This window comes from Lissotriton vulgaris, chromosome 10 (genome assembly GCF_964263255.1).
Source record: "Lissotriton vulgaris chromosome 10, aLisVul1.2, whole genome shotgun sequence".
Taxonomy (NCBI): domain Eukaryota; kingdom Metazoa; phylum Chordata; class Amphibia; order Caudata; family Salamandridae; genus Lissotriton; species Lissotriton vulgaris.
The window spans coordinates 938745329-938765980 of record NC_141698.1 but is presented as its reverse complement, the minus strand read 5'-3'; the positions used below and the strand labels follow the sequence as shown (position 1 = coordinate 938765980).

The 20652-nt window shown below is 47.5% G+C and overlaps 1 protein-coding gene across 1 annotated transcript in view; it reads right to left on the bottom strand.

The window, feature by feature from the left end:
- Positions 1 to 20652, bottom strand: part of SLC25A13 (solute carrier family 25 member 13) — a 785732-nt gene that overhangs the window by 661066 nt on the left and 104014 nt on the right. Inside the window, exon 3 of the mRNA XM_086941927.1 lies at positions 15417 to 15559. Coding sequence (XP_086798053.1) covers positions 15417 to 15559 — 143 coding nt within the window. The remainder of the gene's footprint in view (positions 1 to 15416; positions 15560 to 20652) is intronic.

The window sequence follows — 20652 nt, the reverse complement described above, 5'->3', positions numbered from 1 at the left end:
GGCTGGCCCTCCTTCCTTCTCCAGGGGCCAGGGGACAGAGCAGTAGGCACGACTGGGCCAGGTCAACAGTCAGAGGGAGCTTCATCAAAACAGGGCGGTAGGCTTCCACCATCCTCCACTGCAGCGTGGCCCTCCTCCTGAACAGCAGCCCGAACTCCTGAAGTGGGGCTTCCACTAGCCCTGGGGACAGTAAGGGGGTGATAGATGGGTGCAGGGTCCAGCACACAGGCCCAAGTGGCGGTATCCCCTGGCAGCAGGTCCCCTCACACTCCTGTCCCAGCTCTGTCTCAGCACATGGTGGCAATTCCCCCTTATTTATATCCCCCCCAACCCACCTTCCAGGCAGTGCCAGAGCCTTCTAGAATTCTCAGATGAACTGGTTTAAACTGGCTCAGGGGGAGGAGTAGAGCACCCTGGGCGCCAGGCTTTCCCTCCAAATGCTGTGGTGGCTGGGTACCTATCATCTGTCTAGATCTGTCTAACTTACTGCAGTCAGGTGACACAACGCACAGCCATGGCATCCATCTTGAATGCAGCATTCCACCAGGGTACGTTTCTATAATGGGGGGTTAATAACTGCACACCATTGCATCACATTATCACATTAACATGGCGTCTCACACCACACATGGCCTATACAGTAGCCTTTACCATGGGGGAGACATCCTACAATAGGGGGGTAAAAAGCGAAACATTTTGGGGGGAAATGGGCCAAGTCCAACACAACTCCCCCCAGCCAAAAGCCAGGGTCGACCGATCATTGCCTTGATGGGCTTCCCTGCTTGGGGTGGAAAAAGGTGGACGCAGGCCCGCAATTACAGAAGCACCTGCAGTGTTTTCTCCACTCTGGAACCCGATGGTTCCCTCTCGCAATCCTCCCTTCACCAACCCAACGATCCCACTGAAGCTCTCTAGCGGGATGTGGCCAGGACTGGCCACTAGGCTATCTAGAAGTCTCCGGCCCTTGCTCTCTCACAGATTGGGAGGCTATAGCCTCAGGCCCGTAGTACCCTTTGACCACTCTCCTCCTACCAAACTGCCACTGGTCCTCCCACATGGGGTCCGAACCCTCAGGCTGACCAGCCACCAAGGGCGAGGCTCTCCTCCCCCTACCTCTCCTTCTGGAGTTCCGCCCTCTCCTCCTACGCGGAACACCCTCAGAACACCACTCTCTCCCCAACCTGGAGTCGAAACCCTCAGGTTGAACCGGTGTCAGGGGAGAGTCCTCCCTCCCCTGCACCCCCTCCCAGAGTTCTGCACCCTCCTAACTGATGTAGTGGCCCTGGAAGTCAATTCTGGGGGAACCCTGATTACACATGTCCCACCCCCCAGGTCAGGCAACCCCTGTCCCTGGTCTCCCTACCCAGGATCTACGCCCTGTGGCTGGACCGGTGACAGAGGAGAGACCTTCCTCCCTCTGCAACCCCTCCCAGAGTTCCGCACCCTCCTACCTGGAGAAGTACGCCTGAGAGTCAAACCCGGGTGGACACTGTTTACAGACGTCTGACCCGCCATGTCAGGCAACCCCTGAACCTGGAACCCCAGCCCAGGATCTAAACCCTGTGACTGGACAGACCCCTGAACCTCTGGAGCTCCGATTACAGATGCTCCGTGTTCTCGTGACACGAGTGGATCCATTTCACTGGAAGGCACATCAGGACAGCATAGGCTCCCAACCTGGGGTTCCCTTCCGAAACTCTCCAGGCCCTGTGACTGCAATTGGGGCACCTCGGGACACCTCCCAGTCTCACTCCTTCCTGTAGATAGGATGTGAGGCCCTACAACCCTCTCACTATCCTGGGACCTAGCTGGGCTATTCCTCACCTCTCCCGCCTCGCTGGGTCCGAAGATCCCTGCACCACCTCCTTCAGGATAACTCCCCAATGCCCTCTCAGACTCTCTGCCACTTACCCAAAGGTCTGCCTCCCGTGCAGGTTCCCTGGGGTTTGAGAACCCACACTACAACAGATGGTGACGCAGCTTTGGAAAACAATTCTTTAGCATGTGCTCCCTGACAACTGCATGGCACAGCCTTTCCCAATCCTCCACTGCTCTACTCACCACCCAATCCTCCAATGCAGTCCCACACAGGACTGGTGGGACTGGTGGGACAGTTTTACCCTGCCCCTGAACACTAACTCGTCCCCCTCTTCCTGGGAATCAGACATCGTCTCCTGGGTTCTGGGAGTGGGACTCGCTGCACTGAAACCACTCTCGCTGCCACCACTGGATCCCACCCTCACTGGTGCATCCAGACCACAAAAACCACTCTCAGGGGACAACCTACCCACCTGAGCTAGTCTCTCTCTGGCAAAGGCCCTCTCCGCCTCCGCCAGCCTCTCCTGTGCTAGGACCATCTCCGTCTCTAGCCTCTTCTCTTCCACCCTCAGCTGCGCTAACTCCTTGGCATGCCTGAGCTTCTCCAGCGCCAGCCGATGTTCCCTTTCTTCCCTCCTATCTACCCACTCTTCTGGGGACAGGGAAAGGGATGGGCCAGTGCCCCCGGGACTGGACCCAGTGCGGGACTCCCCCTCTATGGTGTCCTAATCAGCTACTGGCGTCTCCGCTCTATCAATTTCTTCTTCCTCTTCATCAGAGTAACCACCCTCCAGGGTTATGGACTGGGAGACCTCCCTCTGGTCTCTACCAAATCCACCCTTCAAATACGCGGTGGGTTAATCAGACAGGTCTCCACCTGGCTCTAAGGGTTCCCCCCCTCTTGAGAGCTTCGTAAAGGAACAACTTCCTGCGTATGTTGCCTACTGGGGGTATCCCTCTCTCCTTGCAGAAATACAAAACTTCCTGCTCGGTGTACTCCAGGAGGTCGTCCTCATCGTATACCAACCCCATCCTGGCAAGGGACACACCACCCACAGTGCAATAGGGGGACAGAATTCAAAACCACACTCTTAGGAGGAAACAATAATCAGAAAACACAATAATCAGAAAAAACACAATAATCCCCAAGAAAAACAGTGATTACTTTTCCATGCTCTATTTGCAGTGTAACCCGTGGCCGCTGTGGTACTGTGCAAACACAAGTCCTATCCCACCGCTCACCAACAATGTTAGAAATGGGGTTGCCAATTCTAAGGGGGGTAGCATGGACCAGAGAGGCCAGGCCAAACTCCTGAGGACATGTGTGAAGCATCCACGCAGTACCCACAAACGACACCAGGCACAGTACAAAGAGAGACACAGCACGGGTTTGGATGAAAACAAATAACTCATGTATTGTCTCCAACTAGAACAGAAATCACAGTAATCACAATGGGGCACCAACGGGCGCCAGGGCAATGTATGCAAGGGGGATTATTTACAGGAGTAATCAGAAAAATAATAAAAAAGTAAGTCTGTTAGTTTCCAGGGCTGAAATAAAGACAATGCGTTATCACATGACATGAAACATAGCACTGTCAATATGAAGGAAAGAACACTAGGCATCAGCCTTTTGGCAGGTCACCGTGAGATACAACATTGGCGTCTCCTGCAAAAAGGAACAATAGGCGCATAACACATTAGGTACATCAGTCTAACCCACAGCGGGGAGCCTCACCAGGAGCTCAACATCACTATCAGGGTAAGCACTAGACCAGCACATATCACCCCAGACCTAAACCTGTGAACCTGGGACAGGTAAGTACACCATCAAATAAAACATTAGGCGTAAAATTCACTATGGGTCGAACCATATCCAAATAATAAAGGCATCCAAGGGGTGGAAAACAACATTAGACCCAAGCCTCACCAGCCTCCCTTGGCACGACAACCTTGTGGGCATAGTAGGGCATAAACCAGCTTAACCTCCTTAGCATATCCACATTGGCGTCAGGGGCACCAATAAGTCTTTCGAGAACCCTGGGGGCTTAGATACCGGGCATCAGCCATGAGCCTAGGTTCCCTTCTGTATAAGCTCAAACAGGGGACAGTATCCTGATCAATATAACTGGGGCCCTCTACATTAGGCGCAAAACCAGGCATCAATACCTAACCAGTATAAAACCCTAGCAGATTCACCGCTGGCGCCACTGCGCAGTCACAAAGGGGAGGGGGTGGGATGGTCTCCAGATCAAATGCCCCCTCAAAACAGTGGCCCCCAACGATGGCGACTGCCCTCTGTCCAGCGGGGCAGTCGGGTAAAGTCAGTCCTGGCCCGTGGGGAGCCCCTTCCCTGGGACTTCACCTGGCCTAACGTTGCAGGTGCCCGCTGCCGGACGGGACACCTGTAATTGCAGCAATGCCACTGGGGGATGGGCACCACCCCTGTGCCCCAACACGCCAGCAGTCCCCCACGGAGGCCCACACTCACCGAGGACTCCTTCGAGCAGCCTACTTCGGGCAGGGTCAGGCACTGGTATGTGCCTCGAGGCCCCTGCCACACAGCGCTTGACTCGCGGGGCTCTCCTCGCCACACGGGAGCCCCGCGTCGAGTGTTCAATCTTTCGGGCTACCCTTCTCTTTTCTGGAGGTCGCGGGGCTCTCCTGTCTCCACCCGCGGCCTCCTAGCGGCCGACCTCACTGGCGGCAGCACGTGGGCTCCCCTTCCACTGCGGGGGCCCCGGCAGCACTCCGGCTTGCTTCCGGCGGTTTCCTCTTGCGGGCACGGACCGGCGGGGTGGGCTCCCGCTCCGGTCGCTCTCCACGGGGCTCCCTCGAACACTACGGGGGCACCGCAACATCACCTCTCTCCTCCGGTGTCCTCCTGCCCCCGCCCTCACAGGGTGGGACTGCCAGCCTCGCTGCGGCCGGCGCTCAATTGCTGCATGGGTCTCCAGGCTCAAACCGGGCCTCGGAGAAGCTCCGCCCCTGTCCCGGCTGGGCGGCCTGACTTCCGAGTCACGTCGGTGGCGCGGACACTTCCCGGGCAACGGCGGTGATTACGGCAGTGGTATGCAGGGTGGGCACCCGCTATGCGTCCAACGTCAGCGATTCCCCCGGGCAGCAGCGGTGACTCCGGTGGCCATGAGGGGTAGGCTCCCTCTTACTTCATCCAGCACTATGTTGCGGGGCACACACGGGGTAGGCACCCGCTGATTAATTATTCACGTCGAAGTGCGGCCTCGCCTCCTCCTCGCTCCCGGGCTGCGGCGGCCATTCCTGGCAGTTCCAGTGGCAGCGCTAATGCGGGGTAGGCACCCGCGTCTTCTAGGCGCTGTAAGGGCAGAATCCAGCGCTGTAGTGCTTGTACATAGCACAGGGCAGGTTAGACATCCAGCGCTTGGATGGCCATGATGCAGGGCACAGCAGGCTACAAAAGTCCTGGACCAAGATAGCGCTTGGCAGGTACACAGCGCTCCTTCTAGGCACAGCGCTTTAAGCACACAGCGCAAGGGGAGCGGACAGTCCCAGCAGCAAGCCCCAGGAGCCCCAGATTAACGCTTCTCACCTCCTGGGAGAGTCCAGTCCAAGGGGCTCCTTCCCTCCCAGGCGCTTTCAGATATGGTGCCTGTGTGGTGCAAGGTCCCCGCAGCTTCAGGGACCTAGGCTGGCCCTCATTTCTTCTCCAAGATCCAGGGCACAGAGCAGTAGGCACTACTGGACCAGGTCAACAGTCAGTGGGAGCTTCATCAAACAGGGCGGTAGGCTTCCACCATCCTCCACTGAAGCATGGCCCTCCTCCTGAACAGCAGCCTGAACTCCTGAAGTGGGGCTTCTACTAGCCCTGGGGACAGTAGTGGGGTGATAGATGGGTGCAGGGTCCAGCACACAGGCCCAAGTGGCGGTATCCCCTGGCAGCAGGTCCCCTCACGCTCCTGCCCCAGCTGTCTCAGCACATGATGGCACATCCCCCTGATTTATTTCCCCTCACCCCACCTTCCAGGCAGTGCCAGAGCCTCCTAGAATTCTCAGGCGAACTGGTTTAAACTGGCTCAGGGGGAGGAGTAGAGCACCCTGGGTGCCAGGCTTTCCCTCCAAATGCTGTGGTGGCTGGGTACCTATCATTTAGACCGCTAACGTACTGCAGTCAGGTGGCACAACGCACAGCCATGGCATCCATCTTGAATACAGCATTCAACCAGGGTACATTTCTATAATGGGGGGTTAATAACTGCACACCATTGCATCACATTAACACATTAACATGGCGTCTCACACCACACATGGCCTATACAGTAACCTTTACCATGGGGGAGACATCCTACAATAGGGGGGTAAAAAGCAAAACATTTGGGGGGGAAATGGGCCAAGTCCAACATATTGTAATAAGTTGCTAATCGGACAACCTTCAATCTAGAGAGCTGGAGTCCAGATATGCCATCTACACATTGTTTGGGCAAATCACTATCTAATTTCCAACCTTAAATATGTACGATTATTTAATATGAATTTAATACATTTAATGTAAAAACAAGGTGGACAATATAATGTGATGTTCAATATTACAGAAACTGCACCTTCCTGCTGCCTCTCCCCATCACATTCTGGTTTTATCCAGACTTCAAACACAATGCAGCTCTTTGCACAGCACTTTATGTTTGAGAACATTATGCCACAATAAAAAAAGCTCCTTATGTAATATGATTCAATGCTTGTAGGAGCTAGATCATGAATTAAATCTCTTCCTCTTTGGTTTTCACTTCCCTATTCAACTTCCAATTGTGCGGTGATCTGGCCAATTTATTGCTCATATGATTGCCTTCCCCTGCTGGCATTGCCTTACCTTTCTTTGCTACGCAAACAAATGATGGACGGAATGCTGAATAAATCATACATTAACCCCCAGTCAAGGGATCTGGGTTAAATCCATTGTTCTGCATTATGACCATCAATTGTTCTTTTAGCATATGTCACCCCGAGTGGAACGGGTATGCCCAAACGTCGGTCCTGCGCTCTCCATGCCACTGGAGTCAAGCTTTCCTGGCTGGTGAGGGCTGAAAGCCCGAAACCGGTCCTAGGATGATTGTTTCCAGTCCAGCGAGGACCTGGCCTGGCAGTTCTGGCTGGACTGTTACCATTGGGCGCAGGGTCTAGACTGATTTGTATATGGCTGGGTTCGAACTGGAATGGTATGGTGAGCAAAAAAACGATGGATTTAGGCCCAGATCTCTGTACTGGGGTGAATGTTTGACATTATTCTGCATTCTGTTCATCAATTGTTCTTTTTGCATTTACCTTTGTTTGGTTCTTTAATCCCTCCTCTCTAACCTTCATTATCGTGTTCCCACAAACTACTTCGCACTACTTCCAAATAACTTTGCTGTCTACATGCCTCAGATTATTTCCGGCATGCCACATTCCTTTCATTTTATCCAATAATTTACGTTTGACTCGTTATCAACAGACTGTTGTCAGAAAATGTCCCTCGGGTAGACAGTCTCTAATTGTATCATCTGCTACTTCATTCTGACTTGCTTCTCCTCCTCCTTAAAAAAGGCATCATTACACTACTCTACTTTAAAAAAAAGCTTCAACATCAGTCTTGAACACACAAAAATTATTCATTAATCTTCATTCTTATTTTTTCTGCCAAACTCCTTAAGAGTGCAGTTAGCACATAAATGCAAACAATCAAAGCAGGAAACGTTCGAGGTCAACCAAGGATCCACCTTTTCAAAGGCTCAGAGATGGTCCTCATGTATGTACTCCATGAATACTGAATGGTTCCACCCACTAAGAGTCCTGCTCAACATCTCCACAGCATTTTACGCCATTAAACACCTAAGTTGCTTTTACTGAAGCTTCTGTATCTGTGGGGGCCCTGGGCTTTAATGGTGGTTCTTGTTCTTCTCTGACAGCTATCTGACCCGCCTCACACCTCAGAATTCCAAGCCACTAATCACTTTGCACTCAGGTTCAGAAAGAGTTCGTGTCGCCTCTCTGCTTCCGTATCTTTACATTCAGCTCTTTGTATTGGAGCATGTCCTTTAGTCTCATATGTAGAAATCTTTCAATTTCATTGCAGACTTGACATAACTCTTCTCCTTTGGATCCAAGTTAGCCTGTACAAGAATAAGGGAATGAAGGCTGAAATTCTAATTTTTAATAGATGCAGTGACCATCGTAAGCCGTTATTCAGTCTCACTTGCCATGAACGACACTCAACTCCCTCTACAGATTTTTTTTTTTTTTAAGGAAAAACTTAAATTTGCACTAAAAGCGAACTCTCAACAAAATTTTTAGCTCAAGGGTCCATCAATCATGCTTACTTGGCAAAGTTAATGTGGGGATTTGCTCTAGGTTACACTACTTTAAGAGCCTTTGCCTTAACTCCCCACTGTTGCTCCAGGGAAATTCACACTGCAGGGCAAGACTGCTACTGAAGTACAGTAAACAGAACATATTAACCCCTGCCCTGGTCTACCTTCATTGGCCCTTCCCGTGACAAAGCAAATTCAGACCAACTCCCTGTATATTTTCATTTGGTCTACAACCAGGCCTCCCTTACACTGTTAGCAAACCAGCACAACCCTCTTGAAAGTAACCTCTTCTGTTCCGTCAAACATCTGTGTCCCCCACTACAACAAGCCTTACAATGCCAGTCATGCCTTCTCAGTCCTTGCATCTGGAGGTTCCTGCTACCATGAACCTGCACAATTGAAGCTCACCTGATATTCTGCAAAGATATCACGTTTTGGCCTTTCACAATCTAACTTCACTCTCCTCCCTGATCGTCTACAGCCACTGGAGAGGTACCACCAAGAACCCATCTTAGATATAGGAGTGAAATATTTACTAGGAACACATTTAGGTTTAAATGTCAAAATCCACCGCTTTGCCTACTTTAAAAGAACATTGACCGATTTGTATTGTGATTTGTTTGGTTTATATGTTATGTGTAGATATATGTATTTTATATATATGTATTTATAAGATTAACATTTGGATGATGACCTAAAAAAATGAAAAAAATCTAAAAATGGCCATAAAAGCAATTTAAAACAAAATAAGATGAAATAAAAATGCTTTTTACATACAACTAAACTTTGTTCATATGCATGATTGTGTAGTCGCAACTGTTTTTTGAGACAGAAGGAGAGTTTTTGGCAGGAATCAATTGAGTGGTTTGCTATAGGTTCTCTTTTCCAATGTCAATTTTTTCCCTACGTATAGCAAACTAAGTATTTGTAGCGGTCCCCTGTTTTCCAAAGCACATTTAGGTTTAAATCAGTTAATAATTGTACTTCGTGCAGAAATGTGGTGGGAGAGCATGGTTCAAAATATCAATGTTAAATCAGACAAACTAATGTTGCAAATGGAGGCCCTTTCAGATAAAACAAGAATTTACAGGCTTCATTCTCAAGGTGCAGCATGTACAAACGTAATCCTGCTTAAGTTAAAATAGTCTCCTTCTCAGAGCATGTCTCACACCTACTCTGTCCAGTGCTTCTTAACTCTTGTTCTGCGACCCCTTGGGGTCAGCGAAGCCTACTTAGGGGCTGGCAACTGTTCTGGAAAATAAATATTAGCAGATTGAGACTCCATATATAAATAAAGAAGGAAAATGTCAGTCAATATTGTATAACATTCTTTTTGAAAGTGGGGCAGGTGCCCAGGCATAGCCCAACTTACCTGGACCGGTCATCCAACCAGTTAAGGCCCTTTCAGAGCAATTTCTCTCGTTGTTGAGGCCCTTGCCTCCCTGCTTGCTGATCTCTCTCATACCCCTCTTACTTCTGCTCTCTTTCTCATTTTCACCCCCATATTGCTCCTTCTGGAGAACCTCTTCAGCTCCTCTTGAATCTCATATCTCATTTTCATGTTCCCCCATATCGCTCCTTCTAGACCACTTCTCCTCCTTTTACTCCTCTTGAATTTCATTTTCAATCTCCCCTGGTTTGTTCCTTCTGGAGCTAGTTTCTCTTTCACCCTCCCCCCCCTTTTTTTTTACTAGTTCCCCACTTCTGCGTCTTTTTCTGCCACTCCTGCTGTTTTCAACCCTGCTTTTTTTACCTTCTGCAAGCTCATTTAGCTTTCACTCCTCGGTTGAGCCTTTTCTGTCAGCTCTTTTTAATTTCACCCATTTTAAGCCTTTTTGTGTCATAGTTTCACTTCCATTCTCTGGTCCCCGCTGCCCTCAGTCCCCCTACCTTGACGTTTCCCACCTTTCGCCGCTTACCTGCTTCTTCCTGCCTCATGTTCTTCACATGTCTCAGAGCAGCCCCGCCCACTGTGCCCTCCCGGTACCTACTTAATGGTGGCCGCTGCGCACCCACGCAGCAGACGTGCCATTGGTGAACAAAAGGAAAGCCAGTCTGCATGCATCCCTGACTGGACCACGCCCAGCATCGCAAACCCTGGTCTGATAGCCCCTTAGCAATACTCTGTAGCATTTCTTCGATTGTTCACCCGAGAACATCTCTCTTTCTGCTGATGTTGAGCCGGGCCATCCACACACTACAATAGAAACATTCACCTGCACCCACTGCTGCTACACCTACAGAAGCCTACCTATACATCCCACACAAGCAACAGCAACACCATCAACACCCCCACCTAACACCACAAGTCACAGCAAACCCTCACACCAACATTCGCTCACATGCACGCTACTCAACACATGATTTCTCAGGAACAGGCAACATAGTTCTGGGCCTGTTAAGTAGCAAAGTAGTGGAACTCCTCTTCCTCATGAAAACCTGGCTCTACTCCGGAATGGCACCCAGCATCGCCACAATAGTCCTAGCAGGCTGCAAGACTGCACAACAGGACAGCCTTCATAAGCAAGGGGGAGAACTCGCAGTGCTCTACAAAAATGACATGTGCTCCACAGACAGTGCCACCCTTTTCATGGAACATTTGCACCTCAAGCTGGAAAGATCTGAAAAGGACACCCTAAATGGAAGCCTGATATACTGACTACCCTGACCACGAACTTCCTTTACCAGTCTCATTACCGACTTCATCTCCCCTCTGATCATTGACTCCAGAGCCTTCATACTCCTTAGTGCCCTCAACTTCCACCTAGAAGAAAGTACAGACCCCAGCTCCACAGCACCCTTTGAAAGCCTGAACAATACTGGAGTAACCTAGCTCATCACAGAGCCAACACACATTGCTGAACACACATTGCTGGACACGCACTGAACCGCTCTTCACCACCAGCGACAGCATCCAGTACAACTCCCCTTCACCACTCACCTGGACCGACCACCATATAATCCACTTCCAAATCAACACAACTCTAGCCAATGCACCCACCAGCATCAGCCTACCCAGCTGACAGTGGGGCAAAATCTCAGAAGTAGACTGGCTCAACGCCCTTGGTTTGGATGAACCTAACTCCAGGGACATCCTCAACGATGGAGTCACCAACCTCAACAACTGTATCAAGAACTTTCCAGACTCCCTTGCTCACAAACTCAACAAGCACAGAAGAACCAACAAGCAGGCCAGCTGATTAACAGATGACCTCTTAGACTCCTAACCGCACGGCAAACAGATAGGAAAACAAAGGAAAGCCAGCCATAAAACCACAGAGAGAACCATCTACAAGTAGGCTGTACTCAGACACTACCATCAGCAACTCAGAGACACCAAGAAAAGAGTGCTAGCTGAACGAATCAAAGTAAGCTCCAACATCTGCAGGGAGATGATCTTGATAGTCAAAGAATTCACCACATCCTCTGCCTCCGACAACAGCATCACCCCACCCAAGAACTTTGCAATGACTTCTAGACAAATTTGCAAAGTTCTACAGCCACTTTACACACCAGCCACACCCTAGCAATCTCATCACCAACCTATCCATTACAACCAAGACGACCACCTGGCCAAATGGAAAACACCCACCAAAGAAGATACAGCGAAGATCATGCAGACCATCTACTCAGAGGCCCCAACAAATGCTTGCCTCCACTATGTCTATAACCTTGAAGCATCACCAGTCAGTAATGCCCTCACCTACAACATCAACATCTCAATCACATTCACCCCATTCCCAGAAGATTGGAGGCATGTAGTGGTCAACGCCCTCAAGAAGCCGTCAGCCAACCCGAGCCAATTGAGCAACGTCCGACCAATCTCCCTGCTCCCCTTCCCAGCCAAAGTGATCAAGAAGGCCATCAACATGCACTCACCAGCCACCCAACTGCACATCAACAAGCAACTTACACCACCTCGAACTACACCACCTACTGGACAACACTCAATAAGGCTTTAGAAAAAACCACAGTACCGAAACAGCACTCATCGCAGCCACTGGCAACATCTGGACCAACCTGGACCGAGGATAAACAGCAGCCCTCATCCTGCTTGACCTCTCTGCAGCACGCTACACAGACTCCCACAACACTCATCAGAAGACTCCATGAAGCATGCGTCCAAGTACATACACACAATAGGATCTGCTCTTTTCATCACAGGAAGATTCCAAAGAGTCAGACTGCCACCCTTCTCAACAGAGACCAAGAACCTGATTTGCATAGTCCACCAAGGATCGTGCCTCAGCTCAACCCTGTTCAATGTCTACAAGATACTGATCACCAGCATCATCCAATCCCACAAAATCACAATCCTCTCTTATGCCAGCGACAGTCAACTCATCCTCTCCCTGACGGACAAGACAAACACCACCAGAACCATCTTCATCAACTGCATGATTATGGTAGCAAAATGGATGAGAACAAACTGATTGAAGCTCAACACTGACAATACGGAAGAAATGGCCTCCGGAAAAATAATCTCCTCACGGGACGTCACCTGGTGGCCAACAGAGAAAGGACCAACAACCAGCGACCATGCCAGAAATCTGGGGATCATCCTAGATGAAAAGCACAACATATTTTGTGTTTTACAAGCTCAACATGACGGCACATGCCAAAGCATTGATTGCTACCTACTTCTGCATTCTGCGTATGGTAATAAAGATCTTCAAGTGGCTGACACAGAACACCAGATGAACTGTCATACAAACACTCATCCCAAGCAGACTCGACTAAGGTTATGTACTCAACACTGGAAACCCCAAGCAGCTCCTGCACAGACTTCAGACCATCTACCACACAGCCGAAAGACATACTCAACCACTCACCTCTCACCCCTCCTCATAGTGCTTTACTGGCTCCCCATACACAAATGCAGCCAATACAAACTCTTCACGCACACATACAGAGCCTTGCACAACACCAGATCAGCATACCTGAACAGCCGCTTACCCTTTCACTAGCCTGTCAGACACCTACGATCGGTCTCACTCTAACTCGTGCACACCCCTCGTATTCACAAAATCAAAGCAGAAGTTTGCTTGTTCTCCTACACTGCATCTAAAACATGGAATGATCTCTTACAACACATCAGAGCCACCTCTTCACTTTTTGAGTTCTGCAAGAAGCAGAAGACCTACCTCTTCGAATAACTCTGCAGGAACTGCACGCCTACATACCTGCTCAAGCACCTGGATACCCCCACAGGCGATTAGTGTGCTATATAAATAGAAACGCATTGCATAACAAACTAGAGTAAACATTTATTTGTTTGATTAGTAGAAGCAGAGCATGTACAGCAAACATAATACAGTATGGATGATAGGTAGCCTTAATTGCAGCACCAACAAAAGGAAGTAATGCATTCGTAGCAAAAAAAGAAAACCGATGCACTAGATTCCTAGCATTTCACTTTGACTTTTAGAATTTAAAACCAAAGTTAGAAAAGCTCCAACCTTGCAATTATATGTTCAATATTCCTATATTTGTTTGTGAATGAAATACAATATTTTACTATGTGTGAATTAGTTTGATGCATACCTGTTTCTGTATTTTTGTCTATTGTTTTGAGTTTCAAAAAAGGTAGACATTGCTTAGGCAGGAGTACTCCGCTTGAAATGGGGGTCCCCAGAAGTCTAAAGTTTAAGAACCTCTTCTCTACGTCCCTTTATAAGTGCATTAAAGGCTTTACGCTTTCCTCCGTCATCACAAGTGCTAAGGTTTGCAATTTTGATTTGACATGAGTTACAACATATCTGTCAATAAATATATACAGACCGTACCATACTTCCTTTCCTTCACGGGTGGCTGCTCATCTGTAAGGGGTCTGCTGGCCAGTCACCACTAGAGATAATGATATTTCTCTGCCAGTTGCATATTATTTGGATTTATAGACCCTTTCTTCCTAACAGGTTCCCAAATTACACTACAATCATAATATTTCAGAATTGCATATGCAACCACTTTCACTCTAACAATTTATGCTTTATTTTTTAACTGTCCTGTAAAAGGATTCCCAGCTCAGCAGTCTAGGGACAATTTGTGACTTTCTACCAAGGTTATTTTTGCACTTCACGTTTGATCAGTCAACATATTTTAGGTCTTGTCTACAGATAGCTTTATCTGTAGGTTGCTATGACCTATTGTGAACAATAAAATACAAAGAGTTTTTCGCAGTCGAAAGAAGGTGCTACCACTACTGCCGATCCAAGCCAAATCCCTTGTTTTGCATAGTGCCAAACTGAGCAGATTAAACTACTGCAATGCCCTGCTACTTGGAGCTCCTGAATAATTGGTTAAGATATTGTATAGAGTGCAAGTAGCAGAGTCAAAACTGGCGTTGAACAGATACCACAGATCTTTGCATCGAATGCCCTAAAGGAGTTGCACTGGCTACCCCTGAAGCAGAGGGTCATCTTCAAAGCCATGTGCATTGTGTTCAAGGCACTACGGGGATAAGGCCTTGTGCCTCTATAACACAGACTAAATGGATATACTCCTGGGAGATATCTTTGTTTTGGTCTGCATAAACAAATTTCGTAAGTCAAGACAAGGAGTTGGGCCATCACAGTCAACGCAGACCAGCTGTGGAATGAGCTACCACCCTTATTTAGATCTTCAGCATAACTTGCAATTTAGGAAAGCCTTTAAGACCTGGCGGTTTCCTAAGTAACCAGAGCCCAATGAGGTGCATGTGCATACTGTTGGCAGTATAGTACCGATATGTAAGCTTAGCGCCAGGAGTGTTAATTAATATCCTTATGTTTTGAGAAAATCCTATAAAAATACAATCAACGATGGATGCCCCACATGCATGGTGTACATTTAGGAGAAAAACGAGCAGCAGCAAAGCCAATTTATTCACAGGCGATGCATATTTTCTGTGTCAATGCGTATGCTTTTTTTTTTTTTTTTTTTTTTTAATAGCAAAGAGTCCACTTGCACAATAAAGGTGCACATCGGATTCTACACCACTAATGTAAATACTGCACACTCATGATTATATTCTTCCACAAATTAGAGCCCCTTCTGCTTAATTCTAAGTAGACCCTCATTCTGGAGCTTACTGGATAGTCACAAATCACATTTGTTCACAAGCTACTGGTACAAAATAGAAAAAATAAAAAAACTCTGTTTCGCCCAGCCCATGAAATCGCATGACCACCATGCCACGAGAACCTCAAACATGAATGAACAAATCTTTCTGAAATAGAAAGAACAGTAAAGCAATCATCATTATATTTGGTGGTGTAAGAATATAAAAACATTACATACCCATCTTTGGTTTGATCGACCACACCCGCCAGGAGTTGCAGGGCTTTTGGATTGGGGTCAACATCAGCAGTGAGATTCAAGTACCTTTTTACAAAGTCATTGGGAGACATGAAGAATTCTCCATTTTTTTCAACACTTGCATACTGCAGGAAAAAAAGTATTTTGTTAGTTGAAGTCAACCTATATTTACAGGAACAGAACATTTCAAAGGCAAGAATAAGGTCAACTCTAAAAAGAATGCTTAATCCTTTGCCACTCAGAAATAGAGGACCTGTCAATGTTAGCAAAACTAGAATGAACTTGCCCAAGGTCAGGTTATTTAGAGTAAGAATATCAATAAATACACATTCAGACTTTACCACAGTGAAAAAGTCAGATTCCAGGTTACTTCCATAGTGCAGCATAACAACGTAACCCCTTAACTGCTGGGCGTATTCCCCCCTAGTGCTGACCACTTCTCTGGTGATTTGGGGTAGTTGGCACTTAAGGCTCCATAAGAGATTTGTGTCCTTTGGGTATATAGATTCCTCCGGAGGGGGCCGAAAAAACAGGCAAAATATAGCAACAATTAGAGTTTTGGGGAAAAAATAGGAAAACACTACTCTGGATAAAAGTGTGTTTTTCCCCTTAAAAAGGACGTCAACGAACAGTTTGCTGTACTAAAGACACCATCTTCCTAGCTATCAGGAAAAGAGGCAGTCCATTTTTCCTATTTTTGTGCACTTAACCTACTTCCAGCTTGTGGTGGAAACCAGTGAAAAAACCATGGGTGATCCTGGAAAGTTATAGATTTTCAGAAAGTAGAAGAGATTCTGAATACCCAAATAAAGTAACAACTGTTGAAATAAAGAAATACTGAAAATGAATAAGAAAATCGGTAATTTGTCAAAAAGCTTTCATCTATAACTTTGTCACAATGTCAAATTTACAAACGCAACATACCATTATGCCCGCTTGAACCTTCTGATTGGGCGGATATATATAGGGTTGGTAGGTTCTCCAAGAATCCAAGGTACCCAGAGTCAACAACTGACCTACACTGTACAATGCCATTATTGTGTATGGATTATAGACCAATTCATTTAGTGAAATATGTAGAATGAAAAATGTGTACCAAGGAAACCTATGTATTTCTGAAATGGGCAAAAGATATGGAGTTTAGGAGCAGTGTTTTTTGTACATCTCTGAATTTGTGCATACCTGTCCTAGCATACGATTTAGAGGGTATTTTTTTTAAATGTTTTATTTCTTACACACTGGCTTATATTTGGAATGCACAAATGCAGCAAAATGTGATTGCTAATAACAAATGTTCTACTATTCTATGCTCCCACCTGTCTTCCAATAAAAAAAGTACCACACTTCTGTGGGCAGGTCTACTACCCACAACAGAAAGCGGACCAAAACCATAAAGACACATCACATGTTTCCACGGAAAACATACCCTTTATTTGCAAAGTGGGTAGCTGTGGATTGTGAGCCCTAGCTCAGCCAGCACCTAGGGAAACCTAGCAAACTTACACATTTTTTAAAACGAGACACATGGGGGAATCTAGGGTGGGATGACTTGTGTGGCTAACCAGTTTTTTTTCCCAGAATGCCATGCAAACCTCAAACTTCGACTTTAAAAAAAAAAAAACATTTTCCACACATTTCTGTGATGGAAAGGTCTGGAATCTGAAGGGAGCCGCAGACTTCCTGCACCCAGCATCCCCCCCCCCCCCCCCCAAGTCTCCCGATAAAAATGGTACCTCTCTCTGTGTGTTGGCCTGGAACCCAGGACAGGAAACAGCCCAAAACCCAACATGGATATATACCTAGCTCAGCTGCACCTAGGGAAACTTAACAGATAGATGTCTTATGTTCTGTTTTCTGAACCAGATATGTAAAAGTTTTTGCCAAACACACACCCTGGGGAAATATAGGGGTGCGTGACTTGCGTGCCTCTCACTAGGCAATTTTACCCAGCTTCCCTTGCAAAAAGCCACATTTTGGTAATAAAAGCACATTTTCCACACATTTCTGTGACAAAAAGTTCTGGAATCGGCAGGAAGCCACATATTGCCTACCACCCTCCCGAGTTTCTCACTTGTCCTGCGATGCGAACGGAACCCAACTTGTCTGGGTGGGCCATGAGAGCACGACACAAAAAGGCAAATATGCATTAAAGTGAGAGAGAAGCAGTAAGGGTAGCAGCGGTATTTGGGGAGTGGGGGAGGGTGGGGGTACTGCTGCAATGCCACCTATTCAATGAATTTTGAAAACTAGACAATCATGAGATGCCAGGGTGGCATTCCTTATACGGATCCCATGAGGTGTTTTTACACACAATGCTCAGCAAATCTCAAACCATGCCTAAGTTCACATATTTTCCTTACATTATTTCCGTGATAGAGACTTCCGAAATGCACAGGAATACACAAAAGTCCTACCACCCAGCATTACCCCACTTGTGGCGATAAAAACGGTGTACCACTTGTGTGGCTGGGACTAGTGCCCGTGACAGGAACGGATCAAACAAAGGTTAATGGTTGGAAGCTGCAGGGAGGAGCAATACTATCTGTCCTCCTGATGGGGTTGTGGCATGGCCATGCCCATGGTGGGCATCTCTCACCCCTATATTCAATTTTTTTTTTAAAGAAAGAAAAACAACATTCCCTGGTGTCTATTGGGCTGTCTGCTCCCCTCCCTCCAGGGTGGCAAACTGAGAGCAATCGCCCCAGTCTGCCCTCGGTGGGGCAGAAAGACATTCACCATATTTTTTTAGGTGCAAGAGCATGGCCATATTCATAGTCATCAGCCTTAACCCCTATATTTATATTGTTTATTGGCGGTGGTGTCTCGTGGGCTTTCTGGCCCGCAGACCTTGGGAAACAGATTGGGCGTAACTATCTGATCCGCTCCCGGAGGGGAGGGGGGGGGGAGAATGGGTGCTTCGAGGCAGCAGAAGTCCTTGCCCATGCGGCCCCTCCCCCATTTCTGGTGCCTAGTGGGTGGATCCCTGCTTGGGGATGGATTGCCCGTGGCGATTCCAAACTTAGATCCAGTGGGCAGAGGTTTTATTGGAAAGGGGAGATTCTCTCCTTTCCAACAATACCACCCCCAAGACAATCAGTGCATGGGGGCTTAGATAGGCATGAAAGGGTACCTATTTGGGGGCTTAGATAGCCCTTGAGCACCGATTCAGTGAAAGTAAACAAGCCCATTGGCTCATTATACTTTTATATACACGTGTATTTGTAAAGTGCACATTTACCCAGAAGGGTATCTTGGCACTGAATAACAGATGTTTATTGTTACCCAACTCAATGGAACTCATTTTATCGACCTCAGAGGGGTGGAAGGCTGAGTGGACCGTCCGGGAATTGAACCTGTGACCACAAGGTCAAACACAGTCCCCTACGCTGGACATATTAGTCCACTAAGCCAACAGACCTTCCCGGCGTGCCGATCTTCATTGCAGTAAAAGAAAAAAGCACTCAGGCGGCTCAGAAAGCTCTTCTTGAGCAGTCTGAGATAAAAATAAAATAAAGAAATTCTTCTAGTCCAGAGCACCCGAGGAGCCTTTAAATACCTCCCCAGTGTCAGACAGTAACCAACAGACGCACTGGGGAGGGACTGCTGGTGTCGGCCATTGGCTGACACCTGCACGTAAGGGGTTAAGAAACCACGGTTTAAAATACTACACTTGGCTTGTTACAATAACTTTGCATCAAAAATAAAAATAGGCGAACAGCAAATAGGCATATACGGTGTGATTGTATAAAAGTGCATAAAAGTAGTCCCTTGTTTATGTTTTGTACATTTAGTGGTCACTCCTCCACGTGACAAAACAGCAGTTCAGAAACCATCTGCACAGAGTAACAGACTACTAGACTCTACACATCTGCAAATATACAATTATGCCATGACAGCAAAAATAAATGTGCCCAATAACACGTAATTTCGGATAAGTGTAATAATAAACAAAGTCGATTCACTTTGTTACTAGAGTGCAAAGATAAATCCAATGTCAGTACTACAGGAGGGCTGAAATTACTCAAGAAAATACTGATCACTGCCTCAAATCTATTGCCATTTCTGAGGAGCAATGACCCACTCAACATTTCACCCTTCGTCATGTAATGTCCCTTCCCTACACCCAACAATGGTACAATGGTGATTATTGATAACCTCCGCATATATTTATACATATTATCCTCACACATGTACAGTGTTCATGTCTTCCAAGAAAATACAGCTACAAAAAGGTTGTAGCAACACGCAGCTGTTTAATGTGAAGAAATATGTGCTTCCTTATGAATAGATATTGCTGTATATGTTTGGAATTACAATTAGTTTTAGTGAGTTTTACAGGACTGCAGGTGGGCATTACCAGCTTCAGTTATACATATGAAAAAGTAACCATATCTAACTTTTGAGATTTAGGTACACAGATGACCGACTACCAATGAGAAGCGTGTTGCGCCATGACAAGAGAGGTCTCCATGAACAGCAGACACAAACTCATTCACTTTAAATTCCTTAGAAGGTTATACCACACCCCTGCATTTGCACACAAGATTGACCCAGCCAGACCCCACGCCTGCCCCAAATGCAATGCCCCTCAGGCCGACTTTGCACATCTTTCTTGGACCTGCCCGAAGTTGCATACCTACTGGGTTGAGGTGCACAGCACTCTGGGTGAGGTTCTGGATCTGTCCCTGTCTGTCCTGCCTGAGGTTGCACTGCTGGGTTACGTTTCCGACTTCCCCCGCAAAATTCGCAAATTGGCGTCCATTTGTTTCCTGCTGGCCAAGAGGGAAGTTGCGCTGCTATGGTGCTCGCGACGCGCTTCTACGGCCGCGGCATGGCTCAGGAGTGTAGCATATTGCAATGTGAATAGTGTGGAGTACTCTGAGCAGCTCCCGGCCTCTTCCCGCCCTACAGATATCTGGGGGCCGTATCGCCGTTATATTGCAGGGAAGACACAGGAGGCGCCCTCTCAGTCCCTACATCCGAACACACCGACAGGGGTGGGTTAGACCATGGGATGCCCACTCCTACACCCGCTATGGCGATGGTTCTACTGGGGCAAATCTCCGCCCCTTGGATGTTGGGGTTTGGTTTTTGGATAGTCGGTAAGCATTGGCGCTCCTAGCACTGGGGATACCCACTTGCACTTGCTGGTTTTTAGTGCACTGCTCGGTTCATTCCTTGGACCTTTACCGTCATCACCTGCATACGTAGGATCCTA